The following is a 25235-nucleotide window of genomic DNA, read 5'->3' on the forward strand; positions in this document are numbered from 1 at the left end:
TATAGTTTCCAAAATGGGGTCACATGTGGGGGGTCCACTGTTCTGGCACCACGGAGGGCTTTGTAAACGCACATGGCCCCTGACTTCCATTCCAAACAAATTCACTCTCCAAAAGCTCAGTGGCGCTCCTCCTATTCTGAGCATTGTAGTTCGCCCGCAGAGCACTTGATGTTCACACATGGGATATTTCCATACTCAGAAGAAATGGGGTTACAAATTTTGGGGGTAATTTTCTCCTATTACATCTTGTAAAAATATAAAATTTGGGGGGAAAATGCATTTTTGTGAAAAGAATTTTTTTTTTCATTAACACATCCAACTTTAACAAAAAGTCGTGAAATATCTGTGAGGTGTTAAGGCCCACTGTACACCTTGTTACATTCCTTAAGGGGTGTAGTTTCCAAAATAGTATGTCATTTATTATTTGCTGTTCTGGCACCATAGGGGCTTCCTAAATGCAACAAACCCCCCAAAAACCATTTCAGCTAAATTTCCTTTCCAAAAGCTAAATGTGACTCCTTCTCTTCTGAGCATTGTGGTTCGCCCGCAGAACATTTTACGTACTAACATGGGGTATTTCCATACTCGGAAGAGATGGGGTTACAAATTTTGGGTGGCATTTTTTCCCATTACCCTTTGTAAAAATGGTACATTTGGGAAATAAGCCACTTTAGTGAAATATTTTTTTTTTATTCACACATCCGACTTTAATGAAAAGTCGTCAAACACCTGTGGGGTGTTAAGGCTCACTGGACACCATGTTACGTGCCTTGAGGGGTGTAGCTTCCAAAATGGTATGCCATTTGGGAGGTTTTCTGCTGTTCGCCAAATACTTAACATACACATATGAGGTATTTCCTTACTCAAGAGAAATTGGGTTCCAAATTTTTAGAGGATTTTTCTCCTTTTACCCCTTGTAAAAATTCAAAAACTGGGTTTACAATAACATGTGAGTGTAAAAAATTATGATTTAGAATTTTCTCCTTCACTTTTTTTTTTTTTTTAAATAATAATAATTTTATTGGATAAATACATAGAAAGACAGAACATTTAAAGCCACTACAAAATAGGAGCAAAATACCTAATCTCCCTTAAAGGGGTACTCCTCCCCTAGACATCTTCTCCCCTATCCAAAGGATAGGAGATAAGATGTCTGATCGTGGGGGTCCTGCAGCTGGGAACCCCCACAATCTCTCCTGCAGGACCCCCTGTCGTCTAGTGCACAGAGCGAACTTCGCTTCGGGCCTGATGACTGCCAATGCAGCGGCCGGAGGCTCGTGACATCATGGCCCTGCCCCTCGTGACGTCAAGCCAAACTTCCTCAATGCAAGTCTATGGGAGGGGGCGTGGTGTCTGTTGCAGGGATTCCCAGAGGTGAGACCCCCGCGATCAGACATCTTATCCTTTGGATAGGGGATAAGATGTCTAAAGGCAGAGTGCCCCTTTAAGGCTGGGTTCACACGGCGGAAAATGTGCAGAATGTCTGCCCGGAAAAAACAGGCGGACATTCCGCACACTTGAATAATCCAGTGGCTGATAGGATTGCTCGGCAATGCGCCGTCTCATAGATGATGTACAAATACAAAAAATTTAATCAATAACTGTTACGCCGAGCGCTCCGGGTCCCCGCTCCTCCCCGGAGCGCTCGCTTCACTCCCTCCGCTGCAGCGCTCCGGTCACGTCCTCTGACCCGGGGCGCTGCGATCCTGCTGCCAGCCGGGATGCGATTCGCGATGCGGGTAGCGCCCGCTCGCGATGCGCACCCCGGCTCCCCTACCTGACTCGCTCCCCGTCTGTTCTGTCCCGGCGCGCGCGGCCCCGCTCCCTAGGGCGCGCGCGCGCCGGGTCTCTGCGATTTAAAGGGCCACTGCGCCGCTGATTGGCGCAGTGGTTCCAATTAGGGTTTTCACCTGTGCACTTCCCTATATTACCTCACTTCCCTTGCACTCCCTTGCCGGATCTTGTTGCCTTAGTGCCAGTGAAAGCGTTCCTTGTGTGTTCCTTGCCTGTGTTTCCAGACCTTCTGCCGTTGCCCCTGACTACGATCCTTGCTGCCTGCCCCGACCTTCTGCTACGTCCGACCTTGCTTCTGCCTACTCCCTTGTACCGCGCCTATCTTCAGCAGCCAGAGAGGTGAGCCGTTGCTAGTGGATACGACCTGGTCACTACCGCCGCAGCAAGACCATCCCGCTTTGCGGCGGGCTCTGGTGAAAACCAGTAGTGGCTTAGAACCGGTCCACTAGCACGGTCCACGCCAATCCCTCTCTGGCACAGAGGATCCACTACCTGCCAGCCGGCATCGTGACAGTAGATCCGGCCATGGATCCCGCTGAAGTTCCTCTGCCAGTTGTCGCTGACCTCACCACGGTGGTCGCCCAGCAGTCACAACAGATAGCGCAACAAGGCCAACAGCTGTCTCAACTGACCGTTATGCTACAACAGTTGCTACCACAGCTTCAGCAGTCATCTCCTCCGCCAGCTCCTGCACCTCCTCCGCAGCGAGTGGCCGCTCCTGGGATACGCTTATCCTTGCCGGATAAATTTGATGGGGACTCTAAGTTTTGCCGTGGCTTTCTTTCCCAATGTTCCCTGCATCTGGAGATGATGTCGGACCTGTTTCCCACTGAAAGGTCTAAGGTGGCTTTCGTAGTCAGTCTTCTGTCCGGAAAAGCCCTGTCATGGGCCACACCGCTCTGGGACCGCAATGACCCCGTCACTGCCTCTGTACACTCCTTCTTCTCGGAAATCCGAAGTGTCTTTGAGGAACCTGCCCGAGCCTCTTCTGCTGAGACTGCCCTGTTGAACCTGGTCCAGGGTAATTCTTCCGTTGGCGAGTATGCCGTACAATTCCGTACACTTGCTTCAGAATTGTCCTGGAATAATGAGGCCCTCTGCGCGACCTTCAAAAAAGGCCTATCCAGCAACATTAAAGATGTTCTGGCCGCACGAGAAATTCCTGCTAATCTACATGAACTTATTCACCTAGCCACTCGCATTGACATGCGTTTTTCTGAAAGGCGTCAGGAACTCCGCCAAGATATGGACTCTGTTCGCACGAGGCGTTTCGTCTCCTCGGCTCCTCTCTCCTCTGGTCCCCTGCAATCTGTTCCTGTGCCTCCCGCCGTGGAGGCTATGCAGGTCGACCGGTCTCGCCTGACACCTCAAGAGAGGACACGACGACGTATGGAGAACCTCTGCCTGTACTGTGCTAGTACCGAACACTTCCTGAGGGATTGTCCTATCCGTCCTCCCCGCCTGGAAAGACGTACGCTGACTCCGCACAAAGGTGAGACAGTCCTTGATGTCTACTCTGCTTCTCCACGTCTTACTGTGCCTGTGCGGATGTCTGCCTCTGCCTTCTCCTTCTCTACAGTGGCCTTCTTGGACTCTGGATCTGCAGGAAATTTTATTTTGGCCTCTCTCGTCAACAGGTTCAACATCCCAGTGACCAGTCTCGCCAGACCCCTCTACATCAATTGTGTAAATAATGAAAGATTGGACTGTACCATACGTTTCCGCACGGAGCCCCTTCTTATGAGCATCGGATCTCATCATGAGAGGATTGAACTTTTGGTCCTCCCCAATTGCACCTCGGAGATTCTCCTTGGACTTCCCTGGCTTCAACTTCATTCCCCAACCCTGGATTGGTCCACTGGGGAGATCAAGAGTTGGGGGTCCTCTTGTTCCAAGAACTGTCTAAAACCGGTTCCCAGTAACCCTTGCCGTAACTCTGTGGTTCCTCCAGTAACCGGTCTCCCTAAGGCCTATATGGACTTCGCGGATGTTTTCTGCAAAAAACAAGCTGAGACTCTACCTCCTCACAGGCCTTATGATTGCCCTATCGACCTCCTCCCGGGTACTACTCCACCCCGGGGCAGAATTTATCCTCTCTCTGCCCCAGAGACTCTTGCCATGTCCGAATACGTCCAGGAGAATCTAAAAAAGGGCTTTATCCGTAAATCCTCCTCTCCTGCCGGAGCCGGATTTTTCTTTGTGTCCAAAAAAGATGGCTCCCTACGTCCTTGCATTGACTACCGCGGTCTTAATAAAATCACGGTTAAGAACCGCTACCCCTTACCCCTCATCTCTGAACTCTTTGATCGCCTCCAAGGTGCCCACATCTTCACTAAATTGGACTTAAGAGGCGCCTATAACCTCATCCGCATCAGAGAGGGGGACGAGTGGAAAACGGCATTTAACACCAGAGATGGACACTTTGAGTATCTGGTCATGCCCTTTGGACTGTGCAATGCCCCTGCCGTCTTCCAAGACTTTGTCAATGAAATTTTTCGTGATCTGTTATACTCCTGTGTTGTGGTATATCTGGACGATATCCTAATTTTTTCTGCCAATTTAGAAGAACACCGCCAGCATGTCCGTATGGTTCTTCAGAGACTTCGTGACAACCAACTCTATGCCAAAATTGAGAAATGTCTGTTTGAATGCCAATCTCTTCCTTTTCTAGGATATTTGGTCTCTGGCCAGGGACTACAGATGGATCCAGACAAACTCTCTGCCGTCTTAAATTGGCCACGCCCCTCCGGACTCCGTGCTATCCAACGCTTTTTGGGGTTCGCCAATTATTACAGGCAATTTATTCCACATTTTTCTACCATTGTGGCTCCTATCGTGGCTTTAACCAAGAAAAATGCTGATCCCAAGTCCTGGCCTCCTCAAGCAGAAGACTCCTTTAAACGACTCAAGTCTGCCTTTTCTTCGGCTCCCGTGCTCTCCAGACCTGACCCTTCCAAACCCTTCCTATTGGAGGTTGATGCCTCCTCAGTAGGAGCTGGAGCTGTTCTTCTACAAAAAAATCCTTCCGGGCATGCTGTCACTTGTGGTTTTTTCTCTAGGACCTTCTCTCCAGCGGAGAGGAACTACTCCATCGGGGATCGAGAGCTTCTAGCCATTAAATTAGCACTTGAGGAATGGAGGCATCTGCTGGAGGGATCAAGATTTCCTGTTATTATCTACACCGACCACAAGAACCTCTCCTACCTCCAGTCGGCCCAACGGCTGAATCCTCGCCAGGCCCGGTGGTCTCTGTTCTTTGCCCGATTTAATTTTGAGATTCACTTTCGTCCTGCCGATAAGAACATTAGGGCCGATGCTCTCTCTCGTTCCTCGGATGCCTCAGAAGTTGATCTCCCTCCGCAACACATCATTCCACCTGACTGCCTGATCTCCACTTCTCCTGCCTCCATCAGGCAGACTCCTCCAGGAAAGACCTTTGTTTCTCCACGCCAACGCCTCGGAATCCTCAAATGGGGTCACTCCTCCCATCTCGCAGGTCATGCGGGCATCAAGAAATCTGTGCAACTCATCTCCCGCTTCTATTGGTGGCCGACTCTGGAGACGGATGTTGGGGACTTTGTGCGGGCCTGCACTATCTGTGCCCGGGATAAGACTCCTCGCCAGAAGCCCGCTGGTTTTCTTCATCCTCTGCCTGTCCCCGAACAGCCTTGGTCTCTGATTGGTATGGATTTTATTACTGATTTACCCCCTTCCCGTGGCAACACCGTTATTTGGGTGGTCGTTGATCGATTCTCCAAAATGGCACATTTCATCCCTCTTCCTGGTCTTCCTTCTGCGCCTCAGTTGGCTAAACAATTTTTTGTACACATTTTTCGTCTTCACGGGTTGCCTACGCAGATTGTCTCGGATAGAGGGGTCCAATTCGTGTCTAAATTCTGGAGGGCTCTCTGTAAACAACTCAAGATTAAATTAAATTTTTCCTCTGCATATCATCCCCAGTCCAATGGACAAGTAGAAAGAATTAACCAGATCCTGGGTGATTATTTGCGACATTTTGTTTCCTCCCGCCAGGATGACTGGGCAGATCTCCTTCCATGGGCCGAATTTTCGTATAACTTCAGGGTCTCTGAATCTTCCTCCAAATCCCCATTTTTCGTGGTGTACGGCCGTCACCCTCTTCCCCCCCTCCCTACCCCCTTGCCCTCTGGTCTGCCCGCTGTGGATGAAATTTCTCGTGACCTTTCCATTATATGGAGAGAGACCCAAAATTCTCTCTTACAGGCTTCTTCACGCATGAAGAGGTTCGCGGATAAGAAAAGAAGAGCTCCCCCCGTTTTTTCCCCTGGAGACAAGGTATGGCTCTCCGCTAAATATGTCCGCTTCCGTGTCCCTAGCTACAAGTTGGGACCACGCTATCTTGGTCCTTTCAAAATTTTGTGTCAAATTAATCCTGTCTCTTATAAACTTCTTCTTCCTCCTTCTCTTCGTATCCCTAATGCCTTTCACGTCTCTCTTCTCAAACCACTCATCCTCAACCGTTTTTCTCCCAAATCTGTTCCTCCCACTCCTGTTTCCGGCTCCTCGGACGTCTTCTCGGTCAAGGAAATTTTGGCTGCCAAAAAGGTCAGAGGGAAAAATTTTTTTTTAGTAGACTGGGAGGGTTGTGGTCCTGAAGAGAGATCCTGGGAACCTGAGGACAACATCCTTGACAAAAGTCTGCTCCTCAGGTTCTCAGCCTCCAAGAAGAGGGGGAGACCCAAGGGGGGGGGTACTGTTACGCCGAGCGCTCCGGGTCCCCGCTCCTCCCCGGAGCGCTCGCTTCACTCCCTCCGCTGCAGCGCTCCGGTCACGTCCTCTGACCCGGGGCGCTGCGATCCTGCTGCCAGCCGGGATGCGATTCGCGATGCGGGTAGCGCCCGCTCGCGATGCGCACCCCGGCTCCCCTACCTGACTCGCTCCCCGTCTGTTCTGTCCCGGCGCGCGCGGCCCCGCTCCCTAGGGCGCGCGCGCGCCGGGTCTCTGCGATTTAAAGGGCCACTGCGCCGCTGATTGGCGCAGTGGTTCCAATTAGGGTTTTCACCTGTGCACTTCCCTATATTACCTCACTTCCCTTGCACTCCCTTGCCGGATCTTGTTGCCTTAGTGCCAGTGAAAGCGTTCCTTGTGTGTTCCTTGCCTGTGTTTCCAGACCTTCTGCCGTTGCCCCTGACTACGATCCTTGCTGCCTGCCCCGACCTTCTGCTACGTCCGACCTTGCTTCTGCCTACTCCCTTGTACCGCGCCTATCTTCAGCAGCCAGAGAGGTGAGCCGTTGCTAGTGGATACGACCTGGTCACTACCGCCGCAGCAAGACCATCCCGCTTTGCGGCGGGCTCTGGTGAAAACCAGTAGTGGCTTAGAACCGGTCCACTAGCACGGTCCACGCCAATCCCTCTCTGGCACAGAGGATCCACTACCTGCCAGCCGGCATCGTGACAATAACAACGCAATTCTGCCACCTATGCAAAATAATGTCTTGAATCGAACTGCTAAAACCTAAGTCAGCAAATGAAACTATAGGTACATGAAAACATGTATGTAGGCAGTATATGCAATGAAAGTGAACAACTACACCATTCACGGTACTCTGGTATAAAGAGTAGCAGAAAGCATAATAAAAATGAATATGTTATGCAGGAACAAAGTAGCAGTGACTGTCTAAACCACACATATAATAGTAACTAGACAAGGGCAAAAGGCCTGTGACCCACTGAGACCCCATGCGTTCTGTAAGAGTACTTCTTCCCCAACCGGAATTGGTTGTTTGTTTACAGACAGTATTTCCTAACCAAGGTGCCGGCAGTTGTTGCAAAACTACAACTCCGTTACCAAAACTGTGAGGGTCTCTGAGAGCGACTACACCTCTGGTCATCCCAATACATATACACCAAAAATAGAAACCAAGGTGAATGTGTTAATATTAAACAATGATTAATCTTTATTGATATACAAAAAAAACATAAAATGCATAAAAAACAGAGAGATGGGTAGATGGGTAACACAGTCAGAAAAATGGAGGTTGAGATGACGCTATGATGGACGTATGATGCCAATGTCACATACAAATGGGCATGAAAATATAACATAAATGTAGCAGCTTATGGCGTGGGCAATGAACAGAACTCTACCAGCACAGAAGGGTAAACCGTATGGGGTATGCTACGATAGACGGTAAATGCGCGTTTTCACAGCAATGCTTCATCAGGGGGCGTGTCATATGATGCCACCATGACAAACAGGTAATTAGTGGGTATAATGCACATGGTACATTAATGATGCTTGATTTAACTTTGGTGCAATATGATTGGCTTCCCCTTATGATATATACTAGCTCGTCAACCCCAGAAGACACGCCCCCTGACGAAGCATTGCTACGAAAACATGCCTTTGTGGTGGAGGTGAGATGATTCCCTACAAGGTGAATGACCATTTAAAGGGGTATTCCAGAAAAAAACACTTTATTTTTATTTTTTTATATATATCAACTGGCTCCAGAAAGTTAAACAGATTTGTAAATTACTTTTATTAAAATGTTGTAATCCTTCCAATAATTATCAGCTGCTGAAGTTGAGTTGTTGATTTCTGTCTGACAACAGTGCTCTCTGTTGACATCTCTGCTTGTCTCGGGAACTGCACAGAGTAGAAGAGGTTTGCTATGGGGATTTGCTTCTACTCTGGTCAGTTCCCGAGACAGGTGTCATCAGAGAGCACTTAGACAGAAAAGAACAACTCAACTTCAGCAGCTCATCAGTACTGAAAGGATTAAGATTTCTTAATAGGTCATTTACAAATCTGTTTAATTTTCTGGAGCCAATTGAGAGATATATAAAAGTTTTTTCCTGGATAATCCCTTTAATTGTCTTATCTGTTGTAGCCTGACTGGCATTTTGTGTGATCTGTTGTTTTATTCCTATATCTGACATCGAGTGCAATTATTTTCGTTTACCACTATTGTAGCATACCCCATAGGGCTGGTACATTTATGTTATATTTTCATGCCCATTTGCATGTGACTAGAGATGAGCGAACTTACAGTAAATTTGATTCGTCACGAACTTCTCGGCTCGGCGGTTGCTGCCTTTTCCTGCATAAATTAGTTCAGCTTTCCGGTGCTCCCGTGGGCTGGAAAAGGTGGATACAGTCCTAGGAAAGAGTCTCCTAGGACTGTATCCACCTTTTCCAGCCCATGGGAGCACCTGAAAGCTGAACTAATTTATGCAGGAAAAGTCAGCAACCGCCGAGCCGAGAAGTTCGTGACGAATCAAATTTACTGTAAGTTCGCTCATCGTGACATTGTTATCATACGTCCATCATAGCGTCATCTCAACCTCCATCTTTCCGACTGTCTAACCCATTTACCCATCTCTCTGTTTTTATGCATTTTATGTTTTTTTTGTATATCAATAAAGATTAATCATTGTTTAATATTAACACATTCACCTTGGTCTCTATTTCTGGTGTATATAGAACTACAACTCCCAGCATGCCCGGACAGCCTTTTGCTGTCCAGGCATGCTGGAAGTTGTAGTTTTGAAACACCTGGAGGCACCCTGGTTGGGAAAGCTTTTATATTTTATGATATTTACAGGTAAATCTAATGCTACTTAAGTGTTACAACCTGTTATTCCCATGAAGAAGAAACAACTACTTGGGACTTCATTAGAAACCTGGCGAGACTCTATTAAAAAGTATTCCGAGCTTTGTTTACTCTTTATTTTATAAAGTGTTTATGCTCCAGCGGTGTCAGATCTCAGGCTTCGTGCTGGTTACCAGGGCGTGGTATAGGGTAAAAGTTTCAATAAATGAGAGTAAACACCGACTCGGGTTATTAGCATTGCTGTAAACCTGAAATCTTACTGCTCCTGAGTGACTTTTTATAGATCTGGTGTTAGCATTGTCCCCATAAAAGTGCACTCATAGGAGCTAAAGGGCACTGGCGTCTTCTTTGTTCTGCTAGATATATGTTACTATGTTCCCCCATGGCCTATGGCAGTGTTCCACAACCTCTGGTTCAACAGCTGCTGCAAAACTACAACTCCCATCATGCCACAACAGCCGGAGTCAGTCAGGGCATGCTGAGAGTTGTAGTTTTGCAACTGCTGCAGACCCACAGGTTAGGGAACCCTTGATCTATGGTATTGTAGAGTACGCCCCTGGTGGGGCAAGCAATAGTTAATGTATAGAAAACAATAATAGATATGCTTTTATATATTATATTAACATTATATATATATGTGTGTGTGTGTGTGTGTATATATATATATATATATATATATATATATATATATAAAACATTACTAATTAATTCCTCAGTCTCTTCTAGGAGAGAACCGTCGGAAAAGATTTTAGGAGAGATCCCTGGCAAAACTACAACTCCCAGCATGCCCGGACAGCCGTTGGCTGTCCGGGCATGCTAGGAGTTGTAGTTTTGCCACAGCTGGAGGCACAATGGTTGGGAAACACTGTTTTAGACACTTTTGATAAATCTCCATGTGTAAACATGCCCAACCTGTCTGTCTTTGACAACGCAAACATTTGGGCATGATGGGAGTTGTAGTTTGCAACAGATCGAGACACACAGGTTAAAGGGGTATTCCAGGAAAAAAAACTTTTTTTTTTTTTTTATATCAACTGGCTCCAGAAAGTTAAACAGATTTGTAAATGACTTCTATTGAAAAATCTTAATCCTTTCAATAATTATCAGCTGCTGAAGTTGAGTTGTTCTTTTCTGTCTAGCTACAGTGCTCTCTGCTGACATCTCTGCTTGTCTCGGGAACTGCACAGAGTAGAAGAGGTTTGCTATGGGGATTTGCTTCTAAACTGGGCGGTTCCCGAGACACGTGTCATCAGAGAGCACTTAGATAGAAAAGAACAACTCAACTTCAGCAGCTCATAAGTACTGAAAGGATTAGGATTTTTTAATAGAAGTCATTTACAAATCTGTTTAACTTTCTGGAGCCAGTTGATATACAAAAAAAAAGTTTTTTCCTGGATAACCCCTTTAAGAAACACTAGCAGAAGCTAATGTATAGGAGACCATGGCGATTGCTTTACAATCACTTTAAAATGATCCCTGATGTCTCGTCTTACAAAAAACTATAGGGCAAAACCAACTTTCATCATTTTCGTTGGTAACCAGTTCTTTGATCATGTTTTTTTTATGTTTTAGTGTTGTATAGTTAGTTTTTCATCCTAAAGGCATGTTCACACTGAGGAATTGATGAGGGATCATTTCAGGCCAGAATATTCAGCAAATCAGCTTCTTCAGCTTGGAGCATATTTGGTACAGAATATGGAGAGGAATTTGCCGTGGAATTTTGAAGAGGGAAATCAGGAGTAGGATTGGCACTACAACCACCAAAGGGCCGGCTCTTAATTCTCCTTTAGAAATTTCCGCTTTAATTCTGTGTTAATTTCAAACTCCAAACATCATTTTGTCAGAAAAAATAGTCTTTTTGACTTCAATAGGCTTTTACCTGCGGATTCTAACAGAAGAATAAACATGTTTAATCCTTAAAGGGGTATTACAGATTTTTATTTTTTATTTGACTGTAAAGTGTTGTTCCTAATATAGTGTCTGTATCTGTGTTTGATGGTGGTCGCACAATTCGTCTGTGATTTTTGGCTTAAAGCATATAAAATGAGTGTCTTCTCTGGTTTTCCCAGGTTTCAGTGAGGCCTGAGACATTACATCACTAGTGAGATGATTACAGGCAGACTGTTTGTGCTTCAATGGGCAGAGAAACCACTGGGTGGAAGGGAAATCATTCTACAGGGAATTTTAGTTTTGCAACAACTGGAGTCAATGGAACTTTCCTTCAAGGTGGAATTGGAGTTGAATACTGGCATGGAATTACGCAAATAGATTCCGCGTCAGTTTGGTGAACACACCATAATCCATTTATATGTTTATAGCAGGCTACTTAAATAAAAATACTAAAATTAAATCTCATCCTACACATTATGCATAATATTGTGAGAATCAATAATAACATGCTGTCTGTCCTAGTATTATATCAAATTTGGCCCTAAACTAGGATGTATTATTTGCACGGTCCCATTGGCCTCCAGTATTCATCCTTCTCTGCTCTCTCTGTAGATTTTCATCACGGTGAATTGCCTGAGCACTGACTTCTCGTCTCAGAAAGGGGTGAAGGGACTCCCACTCATGATTCAGATTGACACCTATAGCTATAACAACCGCAGCAACCGGCCGATCCACCGGGCCTACTGCCAGATTAAGGTCTTCTGTGATAAGGTAACCTAAGCATGGACGTCTTCTGAAAGCCCATGATCCATTATTCTCTTAAATGAATAGGTAAAGGCACCTGCGAGTGAGTACTGGGAGGAGCCTTTAATGTTTTATGGATGATGATGCTTCTAGCTGATCTGTCCTCCGGTTATGGATAGTATTGTCCAATGTTTATACTGTGGTCAGAATGTCACAAAACTATGTTATAATTTACAGATATTGCATAAGGGCCAAATAAGAAACTTAAAGGGGAACTCCGCCCTTAGGCATCTTATTCATTATCCAGAGGATAGGGGATAAGATGTCTGATCGCGGGGTTCCCACCACTAGGGACTCCCGCGATCTCGGCTGCGGCACCCCAGACATCTGGTGCACGGAGCCAACTTCTCTCCGTGCCGGATGACTGGCGATGTGGGGCAGAGGTTTGTGAGGTCACAGTCATGGGCTGCTCGTGATGTCACGGCCACGCCCCCTCAATGCAAGTCTAGACACCAGGGCCAAGCCCCCCCCCATAGACTTGCATTGAGGGGGTGTGGCCCTGGCATCACAAGCGAGCTGCCATCAGGGACCGGGGCGACATGAGGTATAGAGAGGGTCACACTGCCAGGTCCTTTTACAGCTTTTGGTAGGAGCTGGGGAGACCAAATACTTCACATGCATGGGGCCTCAAAATTCTTGATGGCAGTCCTGGGACCAGCACTACCATAATGGTTTATATTACATATGAGACCATTATAATGGTGTGAACCCAGCCATATTGCTTAAAGGGATACTTTGGGGGGAAAACATTTTTTTTTTGTAAATCAACTGGTGCCAGAAAGTTTGTAAATTACTTTATTAAAAAATATTTGTCCTTCCAGTACTTATAATCAGCTGTATGCTACAGTGGAAATTCTTTTCTTTTTGAATTTCTTTTTTGTCTTGTCCACAGTGCTGACACCTGATGCCCATATCAGGAACTGTCCAGAGCAGGAGAAAATCACCATAGCAAACCTATGCTGCTCTGGACAGTTCCTGACACGGACAGAGGTGTCAGCAGAGAGCACTGTGGACAAAAAAAAAAATCAAAAAGCAGCATACAGCTGCTAATAAGCACTGAAAGGATTAATATTTTTAAATAGAAGTAATTTACAAATATGTTTACATTTCTGGCACCAGTTCATTTAAAAAAAAACGGGAGTACCCCTTTAAGTCCACGAGATTGAGAGTCTTTGACTTCATGTGCCCTGTTGAAGTACCACTACTGATACTGGCATCAATTTGAGTTAGTCTCTAGATTGGTTGTCCTAATCAGGCAAAAGGATGTTTGCAGCTACAGTGGAGCAGAATCTTGTAGGTGACACAAAAAGTTCAACCCCAAAGGGGAGGCCAAGAGATATTGACCTATCCAATCACCTTACCAAGTAATTCTGACTTTATAAGTGTAGACTATCACATGATAGTCCCTGATTTACTATTGCAAACCCGACATGTTTTGTCTGGTTGTGCACCTGAATTGAAATAAACCTGACCAACTCTCCATTTTACTGAGAAAACCCGAAAAAGGGGCTGGCCACCAGAAAAGGTGCGTGTCCCTGACATTTTCACAAAAAAAAAAAAAAAAAACATATTTACTAGGGTTTCTACAGAAGATATATGGATTTGAGCTGAGGAAAACCCCACAGATCAGATCACGTGCAGGGAATTAAAACCCACAAAAAAAAAAAACTACACAACACTCTTAGTAAATCAGGGTCTAAATGTTGCCAATGTTTCCAGCTACAGGGTTCTACACTGCTCAAATAAATATAGGGAACACTAAGATAACACATCCTAGATCGGAATGAATGAACTAATCGTATGAAATACTTTCATCTTTACAAAGTTGAATGTACTGACAACAAAATCACACAAAAATTATCAATGGAAATCAAATTTATCAACCCCTGGAGGTCTGGATATGGAGTCACACTCAAAACCAAAGTGGAAAACCCCACTACAAGCTGATCCAACTTTATGTAATGTCCTTAAAACAAGTCACAATGAGGCTCAGTAGTGTGTGTGGCCTCCATGTGCCCGTATGACCTCCCTACAACGCCTGGGCATGATCCTGATGAGGTGGTGGATGGTCTCCTGAGGGATGTCCTCCCCGACCTGGACTAAAGCATCCGCCAACTCCTGGACAGTCTGTGGTGGATGGAGCGAGACATGATGTCCCAGATGTGCTCAATCGGATTCAGGTCTGGGGAACGGGCGGCCAGTCCATAGCATCAATGACTTCCTCTTGCAGGAACTGCTGACACACTCCAGCCACATGAGGTCTAGCATTGTCTTGCATTAGGAGGAACCCAGGGCCAACCACACCAGCATATGGTCTCACAAGGGGTCTGAGGATCTCATGGCAGTCAGGCTACCTCTGGCAAGCACATGGAGGGCTGTGTGGCCCCCCCAAATAAATGCCACCCCACACCATTACTGACCCATGCTGGGTGGATGTTGCAGGCAGCAGAACGTTCTCTACAGCGTCTCCAGACTCTGTCATGTCTGTCACATGTTCTCAGTGTGAACCTGCTTTCATCTGTGAAGAGCACAGGGCACCAATGGTGAATATGCCAATCTTGGTGTTCTCTGGAAAATGCCAAACATCCTGCATGGTGTTGGGCTGTAAGCACAACCCCCACCTGTGGACTTCGGTCCCTCATACCATCCTCATGGAGTTTGTTTCTGATCATTTGAGTGGACACATGCACATTTGTGGCCTGCTGGTGGTCATTTTGCAGTGGCAGTGCTCCTCCTGCTCCTGCTTGCACAAAGGCGGAGGTAGCGGTCCTGCTGCTGGGTTGTTGCCCTCCTACGGCCTCCTCCACATCTCCTGATGTACTGGCCTGTCTCCTGGTAGCGCCTCCATGCTCTGGACACTACGCTGACAGACACAGCAAACCTTCTTGCCACAGCTCGCATTGATGTACCATCCTGGATGAGCTGCACTACCTGAGCCACTTTTCTTTAAATCTTGGCTTTCATTTCCTTTTTTATTTATTTTTTATAAAATAATTTTTTTGTACTTTTTGTTTGCGACCATGAATGTAAAGTTACATCCTGGTGCAGAGTTACTTTGCTTTATTTATTTGACTTTCGCTTAATTTTTTCCTGTGTGAGACTTTTTTTTTCTTTCGTGCGACAGAATTTATTATCAGGCATGTGCGAAACATTGATAAATCCGTATGAGGAAAAATAGTTGGGGAAACAAACACTCTGAAGATAACCCGACACTCTTAGTAAATCAGGGCCATTGTGTTGTTTATGTGTTCTTTATTTTTTTGAGCAGTGTATTGTGAGAACCTTCATGTAGAACAGAGAGAAGCTACAACCCAGAGTTTCTCTACCTCTCTGGAACATATTAACAGCTTATTGATTGAAATGGAGTCTGTCTAATACTTTATTTCTCCTATGGGGGTGCTACAGGTCCCCCTACAGATTAGCACTGTTTGCGGTTTTATGTAACAACAGAAACAATTTCTCTTTTTGTATTTTTATTTTTCTAATTTATTTAAGTTGCCCTTTTCTTTTATATTTTTAGGGAGCAGAGAGAAAAATCCGAGATGAGGAACGAAAACAAAACCGTAAAAAAGGGAAAAGCCAGCCTGCACAAACTCAGGGCACAAATAATTGTGAGTCTCTAGATTGGTGGGCAATTGTTCTGTATGGGGCAGCCAAACTCCTACAAGCACAAAAATAATCAGTTTCCATTTTTTACTTTTTTTTTCTTTTCTTTTGACTAATTTCATGCAGCAAATTACACAGAGTTTTTATTACTTAAAGGGGTACTCCGCCCCTAGACATCTTATGCCCTATCCAAAGGATAGTGGATAAGATGTCTGATCGCGGGGGTCCCACCGATGGGGACCCCAGCGATCTCGACTGCGGCACCCCAGACATCCAATGCAAACTTCGCCCTGTGCCGGATAACTGGTGATGCGGTACGGAGGCTCGTGAGATCACGGCCACGGCCACTCATGATGTCATGGCCACGCCCCCTCAATGCAAGTGTATGGCAGGGGGCACGATGTCTGTCATGCCCCCCCCCCATAGACTTGCATTGAGGGGGCGTGGCCGTGACTTCACAAGTGGGGCGTGGCCGTGCTCTAAACGAATGCCGGGTGCAGCAGGGAGATCCAGCAGCGGGACCCCGGCGATCAGACATCGGACCCCGGCGATCCTTTGGTGGGGTATAATCTGGCACAATCTGTGCCAATCTGATCCAGAAAATCTAATAATCTGACATTGCACTGGTTCCACCTCTTCTGTATTTGATGTATTTAATAGTCCATGTTCATCCTCCTGATTCTGTCCCCTTGTTATTGTTACCTAGCTTCCGATTCAAAGTTATCAGCTGTACCGCTGCAGAAGAAGAGTGACATTACCTTCTTTAAAACAATGTCTGACCTGGACTCCCAGCCCGTCCTCTTCATCCCGGACGTTCACTTTGGAAACTTGCAGAGGACTGGACAGGTATTTCATATTCCTGTTGCTCGTCATTGTATTCAGAGGGGTTGTCCTCTAAAGACTATACATTCTATAAAATTACCAACTATGAGCTGTTTCCCGTGGACCTGGCTCCTGGAACATAGTACAGTGATCCCTCAACTTACAATGGCCTCAACATACAAAAATTTTCAACATACAATGGTCTTTTCTGGACCATTGTAACTTGAAACCAGACTCAACATACAATGTATGGACAGTCCAGATCTGTGAAACGTGTCACAACTGCAGGAACTGACCAATCAGAATGGGCATTCACTGGTAAATCACCTCTATTACTGAAGTGCATGCACTGACTGGTGTCTGGTAGCGCCCCCTACAGTACAGGGAGGAACTACAAGTTCTGTACTACTCCTTACCTGTGCCAGGGTTAGCTGCTCCTTTGGATACCAAGTAAAGGCGGCTCCATTTGGGACACTATGTGTACTGTATAGGAGCCTGAAGAAGCTCCTGTCCTCTACATAAACCAATGTTTCCCAACCAGGGTGCCTCCAGCTGTTGCAAAACTACAACTCCCAGCATGCCCGGACAGCCAACGGCTGTCCGGGCATGCTGGGAGTTGTAGTTTTGCAACAGCTGGAGGCACCCTGGTTGGGAAACACTGACATAGAAAGTGATTTACAGCTCCCAGCAGCTCTTTCTCACTTTTATATGTAAGGACTTGATTTATCTATATTAGTTATCTACTTATTTTTCTTTAATCCTCACTTTTTCCTATTTTTGGATGACATTTTGGTGCCTTTAGAACCAATTACCAGGTTTCCATAGAGTTCTGGTCTCAACATGCAATGGTTTCAACATACAATGGCCGTCCTGGAACCAATTAATATTGTAACTTGAGGGACCACTGTAGTTACATACAGTAGTTCATAGGGTTACTAAAAAGACCAGGGTTTATCAAATATAACTCATATCTCTGCTGTGTCCCTACTGTGTTGATCCAGAAGAAGACAAAAAATCTTATGAGGCTGATGGCAATTGCTCCATGACAAAGGAAAAATTCCTTCCCGACATCAAATATGGAGAATAAATCCCTGTATCAAGGTTCTATCCCCATTAATCTAGTATCCATAATGTTATTACTATCCAGAAACATGCCAAGCCCTCCCCCGATCTCTTTTATTGAGTGATTTCACCATGACCACTTCCTCTGGCAGAGAGTTCTATAGTCTCACTGCTCTTACCGTAAAGAACCCCGTCTGTACTGGTGTAGAAACCTTCTTTCCTCCAGACTTAGAGGATGCCCCCTTGTTATAAATACAGAATAAAATCTGATATATATTTATACATAGTTATTAGGTCACCCCTTAGCCCCCTATTTTCTAAACTAAATAACCGTAATTCTGATAATCATTCTGGGTACTGTAGTCCTCCCTTTCCCTGTATTACTCTGGTTGCCCGTCTTTAAACCCTCTCCAGCTCCACTATATCTTTCTTGTACACTGGTGCCCAGTACTGTACACAGTATTCAATGTGTGGTCTGACCAGTACTGTACACAGTATTCTATGTGTGGTCTGACCAGTACTGTACACAGTATTCTATGTGTGGTCTGACCAGTACTGTACACAGTATTCTATGTGTGGTCTGACCAGTACTGTACACAGTATTCTATGTGTGGTCTGACCAGTACTGTACACAGTATTCTATGTGTGGTCTGACCAGTACTGTACACAGTATTCTATGTGTGGTCTGACCAGTACTATACACAGTATTCTATGTGTGGTCTGACCAGTACTGTACACAGTATTCTATGTGTGGTCTGACCAGTACTGTACACAGTAATCTATGTGTGGTCTGACTAGTGATTGGTAAAGCGGTAGAATTATTTCCTTGTCATGGGCATCTATGCCCCTATTGATGCACCCCATGATCTTATTTGCCTTGGCAGCAGCTGCTCGACACTGGTCACTACAGCTAAATTTACTGTTAACTAAGACTCCCAAGTCCTTTTCCATGTCAGTCGTCCCCAATGTATTCCCATTTAATACATATTCCAAGCATGAATTCTTCCTCCCCATGTACATAACCTTACATTTATCAGTGTTGTACTTCATCTGCCACATCTCAGCCCAATCCTCCAACCTATCCAGATCCATTTGTAACAGTGCACTGTCCTCTATTGTGTTATCTACAATACACAGTGCACTGTCCTCTATTGTGTTACCTACTATACACAGTGCACTGTCCTCTGATGTTAACCACTTTACAGAGCTTATTATCTTCTGCAAGGATTGATAGTTTACTATAAAATTCCTCTACAGGGTCATTAATAAATATATAAAAAAATATATTGAAAACCCTGGTTGTCAGCTATTACTAACAGGAAAAGTTTTGTTCGTCCATACATTTTACCTGCATTGGCCTTGGCATGACAAAGGTAATATTACTTGCCAGGCAAGGTAAAAAGTTACCCCCATTAAAACCAACCCATTTCAGTGTTACATGCCAGCCATGTAAACATACAATGGCCGTCCTGGAACCAATTAATATTGTAACTTGAGGGACCACTGTAGTTACATACAGTAGTTCATAGGGTTACTAAAAAGACCAGGGTTTATCAAATATAACTCATATCTCTGCTGTGTCCCTACTGTGTTGATCCAGAAGAAGACAAAAAATCTTATGAGGCTGATGGCAATTGCTCCATGACAAAGGAAAAATTCCTTCCCGACATCAAATATGGAGAATAAATCCCTGTATCAAGGTTCTATCCCCATTAATCTAGTATCCATAATGTTATTACTATCCAGAAACATGCCAAGCCCTCCCCCGATCTCTTTTATTGAGTGATTTCACCATGACCACTTCCTCTGGCAGAGAGTTCTATAGTCTCACTGCTCTTACTATAAAGAACCCCGTCTGTACTGGTGTAGAAACCTTCTTTCCTCCAGACTTAGAGGATGCCCCCTTGTTATAAATACAGAATAAAATCTGATATATATTTATACATAGTTATTAGGTCACCCCTTAGCCCCCTATTTTCTAAACTAAATAACCGTAATTCTGATAATCTTTCTGGGTACTGTAGTCCTCCCATTCCCCGTATTACCCTGGTTGCCCGTCTTTGAACCCTCTCCAGCTCCACTATATCTTTCTTGTACACTGGTGCCCAGTACTGTACACAGTATTCTATGTGTGGTCTGACCAGTACTGTACACAGTATTCTATGTGTGGTCTGACCAGGTCATTAATAAATATATTAAAAAATATATTGAAAACCCTGGTTGTCAGCTATTACTCACAGGAAAAGTTTTGTTCGTCCATACATTTTACCTGCATTGGCCTTGGCATGACAAAGGTAATATTACTTGCCAGGCAAGGTAAAAAGTTACCCCCATTAAAACCAACCCATTTCAGTGTTACATGCCAGCCATTAAAATTTATGGCCATCTAAGCAGTGGTTGAGCGTACAGGCTGCAGCCTTATTCACTCCGGGGCACTATTGAGACTGTTGAGACCCAATTAGCTCCGAGCAGGCTATAACTACCCCTCCCCCTTACTACAATAATTAATTAAATAATAACTGACACAACAACAATTTAACTTTTCCGTGGGTGGGGATCGGCCACAGCTTTATTTATAAAATTACTTATATAAATAACAATTTAACTGTAACAGACACCGATTGGCTTCTTGCCAACCCGAGAGGTGCTGCCACACTGTCCTGTGTGGAGGTCTACCCCGGGTTGACCCCGCTTTCACCGTCTTCTTACCGCCAAGCTGTGACTTACAATAAACAGAGATACAAAAAGGGAGGGAGGGAGGGCAAAACTCTGGGTCCTGGGCAGATTGAGGGGGGAAGGGACGCACCACAGCTATAAATACCCAGGGGAGGGCCCCTGAAAGCCCGGGAAACTATTGAACACCTGATTGGTGCACTCCTTCCCCCCACCCATGGGACATACCACTATAGCCACTGGCAAGTTTTACAGGTGGGGGAGGGGGCTAAAACATTGCCTGTATATTTCTTAACCCCTTACTGCTCACCAGTCAGGGGGCAAGCTAGTTATGCACAGCTTGCCCCACCGCTTTTGCTCTTGGGATCGGCCCCCTAATGATTGCTTAGGTATCCTAAGGATAGAGAATCATTTTAATCTTCAGATATCGGAAACATTATTGATTTACTGTAATAATGGGAATTTATGATTTGTTCCTGTTTTATTACTAATATTTTTTTTTTTTTTCCCTTGCAGGTTTTCTACAATACAGATGATGACATAGAAGGGTAAGGGATATAAGTGTGCGAAACATAAATATAATGAAGACTTCCCTGTCATTATTATTATTCTAGTCTATAGTTTTCCACAGGATATGCCATAAATATTTGATATTGTAGGTGGTGATCCAACTTTTGGGGCCCCGCCTATCATAACAATGGGGATCCATGTAAAATTAATTAAAGGGGTATTCCCGTAAAAAAACTTATATATAATCAACTGGCTCCAGAAAGTTAAACAGATTTGTAAATTACTTCTATTAAAAAAATCTTAATCCTTACAGTAGTTATCCGCTGCTGAAGTTGAGTTGTTATTTTCTGTCTGACAACAGTGCTCTCTGCTGACATCTCTGTATGTCTCAGGAATTGTCCAAAGTAGGTGTCAGCAGAGAGGACTGTTGTCAGACAGAAAAGAATGACTCAACTTCAGCAGCAGATAACTACTGGAAGGATTAAGATTTTTTAATAGAAGTAATTTACAAATCTGTTTAACTTTCTGGAGCCAGTTGATATAATTTTTTTTTTCCTGGAATACCCCTTTAATTTTTTTTGGGTTCTTTTCATAATTTCCACAGACTTAAGAATAAAGTCATAATAAAACATAATTTCCACAGAATAAAGAATGTATTCACCTCTACTACACAGGATACCCTTGCTTCCCCAATAAGTGTAGGTTTTCGGGGGGATAAACCATCAATGTCTGCAGTAGGGAACCAACCCTAATACTGTGATAGTCTCCAAACTGTGGACCTCCAGATGTTGCAAAACTACAACCAATGGCTGTCCGGGCAGCCTTCCACAGAAGACCACTGCTGTAGATCCTATAGTGTTTGAGCCTTCATGGTTTCTACTAGAGATGAGCGAACTTACAGTAAATTCGATTTGTCACAAACTTCTCGGCTCGGCAGTTGATGACTTATCCTGCGTAAATTAGTTCAGCTTTCAGGTGCTCCGGTGGGCTGGAAAAGGTGGATACAGTCCTAGGAGAATCTTTCCTAGGACTGTATCCACCTTTTCCAGCCCACCGGAGCACCTGAAAGCTGAACTAATTTATGCAGGATAAGTAATCAACTGCCGAGCCGAGAAGTTCGTGACGAATCAAATTTACTGTAAGTTCGCTCATCTCTAGTTTCTACTATCCATTGTGTTGCTGGTTGTCCTTTCAGCCTTCAATAATAGGCAATCTATCTATATATCCCCAGCTACTGAAAACTACAACTCCCATCCATAATCCATTATTCTCGAATTGGTAATGGTGCCTGCAAGTGACTACTGCGAAGAGCCTTTAATGTTTAATGGATGATGATTCTTCAAGCAGATCTGTTCTCCAGTTACAGATAGTATTGTTCAATGTCTATACTGCACCCATCCCCCAATGTATTACAGTGTACGGCTGTTGGGGCATGATGGGGATTGTAGTTTTTAAAGGGGTTCTCCACCATAAGGTGATTTTAGTACATACCTGGCAGACAGTAATGGACATGCTTAGGAAGGATCTGCGCTTGTCTTGGGGCTAAATGGCTATGTTGTGAGATTACCATAATACTGTGGCTAGCTTTCTGTGAACTTGTATTTCCTACTTGAGTTTTCTTCTTTGCCTACAAATCCCATAATTCCATTTTCCTCCCTCCCACACATCATAACACACACACACACACACACACACACACACATTGAAACATAAATGAGCTGCATCCATTCAAAAGACCTGTGGTTTTCAATCAGGGTGCCTACAGCTGTTGCATTAGTTGCAGATTGATCTCTCTCCCACCAAGCGATCGCTCCACCCATTGAAGCAGACAGGCTCCCTGTCATCAGCTGACTAGTGAGTCAGGTCTCGGCCGCATTGCAACCTGGGAAAAATCTGAGACAACAGTCATTTTGTATGCTGTTAAAAATAAATATTGGGGCAAAAATCACAGAAGAATTGGGAGAAAACCGTCACACACAGGTACAGACACTATATTATGAACTACACTAACTTTACAGCCCCTGTAGCATAGTCACATAAAAAAAATCCTGGAGTACCCCTTTAACTGCTGAGACCCAACAATCAGCTGTTATTGCCTAGCACTCCATTCCCCATCATTAAAGGGGTTATCCGGGCAAAGTCATCTTATTCCCTATCCAGATCTTCTTCAGGAGCAGCTATGTAGCTATATTTTGCCCCCTAGTGATCATCTCAGGAATTACAAATATCTGTTATGGCTCCTTACAGAAGCAGTGTCCTGGTAAAGCGAATGCTCCGTCCTGTGGATGAAGAATTCGGGCCTCCCGCTCCAAAGCACATAAAAGAAGAAAGCAAAAAAGGTGATTTTATTTATCTCCAATTCAGACTTAAAGGGGTTGTGCGCTGCCCTGCAGTTCGGAGCTCAGCTCACAGCGTCCGGAAGTTCATTACTCTGAACGCTGTGTGCGGGCTTCCCTGTTCATAGCCGCCGGGCGTGACGTCACGCCTGGCCCCTTCGTGACGTCTCGCCCGCCCCCTCGTGATGTCACGCCCGCCCCCTCTACCAAAGTCTATGGGAAGGGGGCGTGACAGCGGCCACGCCCCCTTCCCATAGACTTTCGTTGAGGGGGCGGGCGAGACGTCATGAAGGGGCGGGCGAGACGTCACGAAGGGGCCCAGGCGTGACGTCACGCCCGGCGGCTGCGAACACGGAAGCCCGCACACAGCGTTCAGAGTAATGAACTTCCGGACGCTGTGAGCTGAGCTCCGAACTGCAGGGCAGCGCACAACCCCTTTAATGAAGTACTCCGCCCCTAGACATCTTATCCCCTATCCAAAAGATAGGGGATAAGATGTCAGATCGCCGGGATCCCGCTGCTGGGGACCCCCGGGATCGCCGCTGTGGCACCGAGCTATCATTACTGCACAGAGCGAGTTCGCTCTGTACGTACGGACGGGCAATACAGGAGACGGAGCAGCGTTACATCACGGCTCCGCCTCTTGTGATGTCATTGCCTGCCCACTCAATACAAGTCTATGGGAGGGGGTGTGGCAGTCGTCACGCCCCCTCCATAGACTTGCATTAAGGGGGCAGGCCGTGATGTAACGAGGGGTGGAGCCATGACATCACGCTGCTCCGTTCCCTGTATTGCCCGTCATTACGCACAGAGCAAACTCGCTCTGTGCAGTAATGATAGCGCGGTGCCGCAGTGACGATCCCGGGGGTCCCCAGCAGCGGGACCCCTGCGATCTGACATCTTATCCCCTATCCTTTGGATAGGGGATAAGATGTCTAGGGGCGGAATACCCCTTTAAAGGGCTACTCCAGTGGAAAAAATTTTTTTTCAATCCCCTGGTGCCAGAAAGTTAAACAGATTTGTAAATGACTTATATTTAAAAATCTTAATCCTTCCAGTACTCATCAGCTGCTGTATACTGCAGAGGAAGTTTTTTTCTATTTGAATTTCTTTTCTGTCTGACCACAGTTCTCTCTGCTGACACCTCTGTCCATGTCAGGAACTGTCCAGAGCAGGAGAGGTTTGCTATGGGGATTTGTTCCTACTCTGGACAGGCAGAAAAGAATCTCAAAAAGAAAAGAACTTCCTGTGGAGCATACAGCAGCTGATAAGTACTGGTAGGATCAATTTTTTTTTTTTACATAGAAGTCATCTACAAATCTGTTTAACTTTCTGGCACCAGATGATTTAAAAAAAATTGTTTTCCACCGCAGTACCCCTGTCATATATTACAAAATAGAGTACGAAGCTGAGATGATGGCAATAATAGATGTTGCCAATCAACTTTGTAAAAAAGGAGCTTTCACGGCATATGGAAGGGCTCCTTAAAATCTAATGTCTAGGATTTTACATAACTGTTCTGTTCTTAAGGTGGGGGTACACGTTTTAGTCCAAGTTGTTTTGACCGGCCATACCTAATCATACCTGGCACCAGGCAAAGGACGGACAATTTTTTTAGGAATATTCTGGGAACCATCTGAAAATATTTTTTCCCGAAAAAACATTAGGGAAAGAACGATCTTTTGTCCGCCTCTTCCCCCAAATTTCCAACATGGCCGATATCTTTTCAGACGATAACACCCTGCCATCAGTTTGCATCACAAGTTCTGTTTAAGGCCAGAAAACAGAGGCGGACAGCCTGTTGCACAGCGGACGCCATTGATTCCCGACCAATCTCATTGGGGGAGATTCATCAAGACCTGTTCCGAGGAAAAGTTCCTGAGTTGCCCATAGCAACCAATCAGATTCCTTCTTTCATTTCTCAGAGGCCTTTTCAAAAATGAAAGAAGCGATCTGATTGGTTTCTATGGACAACTCAGCAACTTTTCCTCTGGACAGGTTTTGATAAATCTCCCCCATTGACTTTAATGGCATCCATCTGGTTTCTGTTTGGTAGCAGGATCTGAGCTGGTAGCATTTTTTTTTCGTCTGATCAGGCCTCCCTAAATAATCAGTGTTTCCCAACCAGTGTACCTCCAGCT

At 45.2% G+C, this 25235-nt stretch overlaps 1 protein-coding gene across 6 annotated transcripts in view; it reads left to right on the forward strand.

Moving 5' to 3' along the window:
• The window catches only part of GRHL2 (grainyhead like transcription factor 2), a 169928-nt gene that overhangs the window by 126977 nt on the left and 17716 nt on the right, over positions 1-25235 (forward strand). For all 6 annotated transcript variants that reach the window (XM_056522511.1, XM_056522510.1, XM_056522512.1 and 3 more), the window contains 5 exons: positions 11894-12052; positions 15606-15696; positions 16398-16537; positions 20765-20796; positions 23006-23097. In XM_056522511.1, coding sequence (XP_056378486.1) covers positions 11894-12052; positions 15606-15696; positions 16398-16537; positions 20765-20796; positions 23006-23097 — 514 coding nt within the window. The remainder of the gene's footprint in view (positions 1-11893; positions 12053-15605; positions 15697-16397; positions 16538-20764; positions 20797-23005; positions 23098-25235) is intronic.

This window comes from Hyla sarda, chromosome 5 (assembly GCF_029499605.1).
Source record: "Hyla sarda isolate aHylSar1 chromosome 5, aHylSar1.hap1, whole genome shotgun sequence".
Lineage (NCBI taxonomy): Eukaryota > Metazoa > Chordata > Amphibia > Anura > Hylidae > Hyla > Hyla sarda.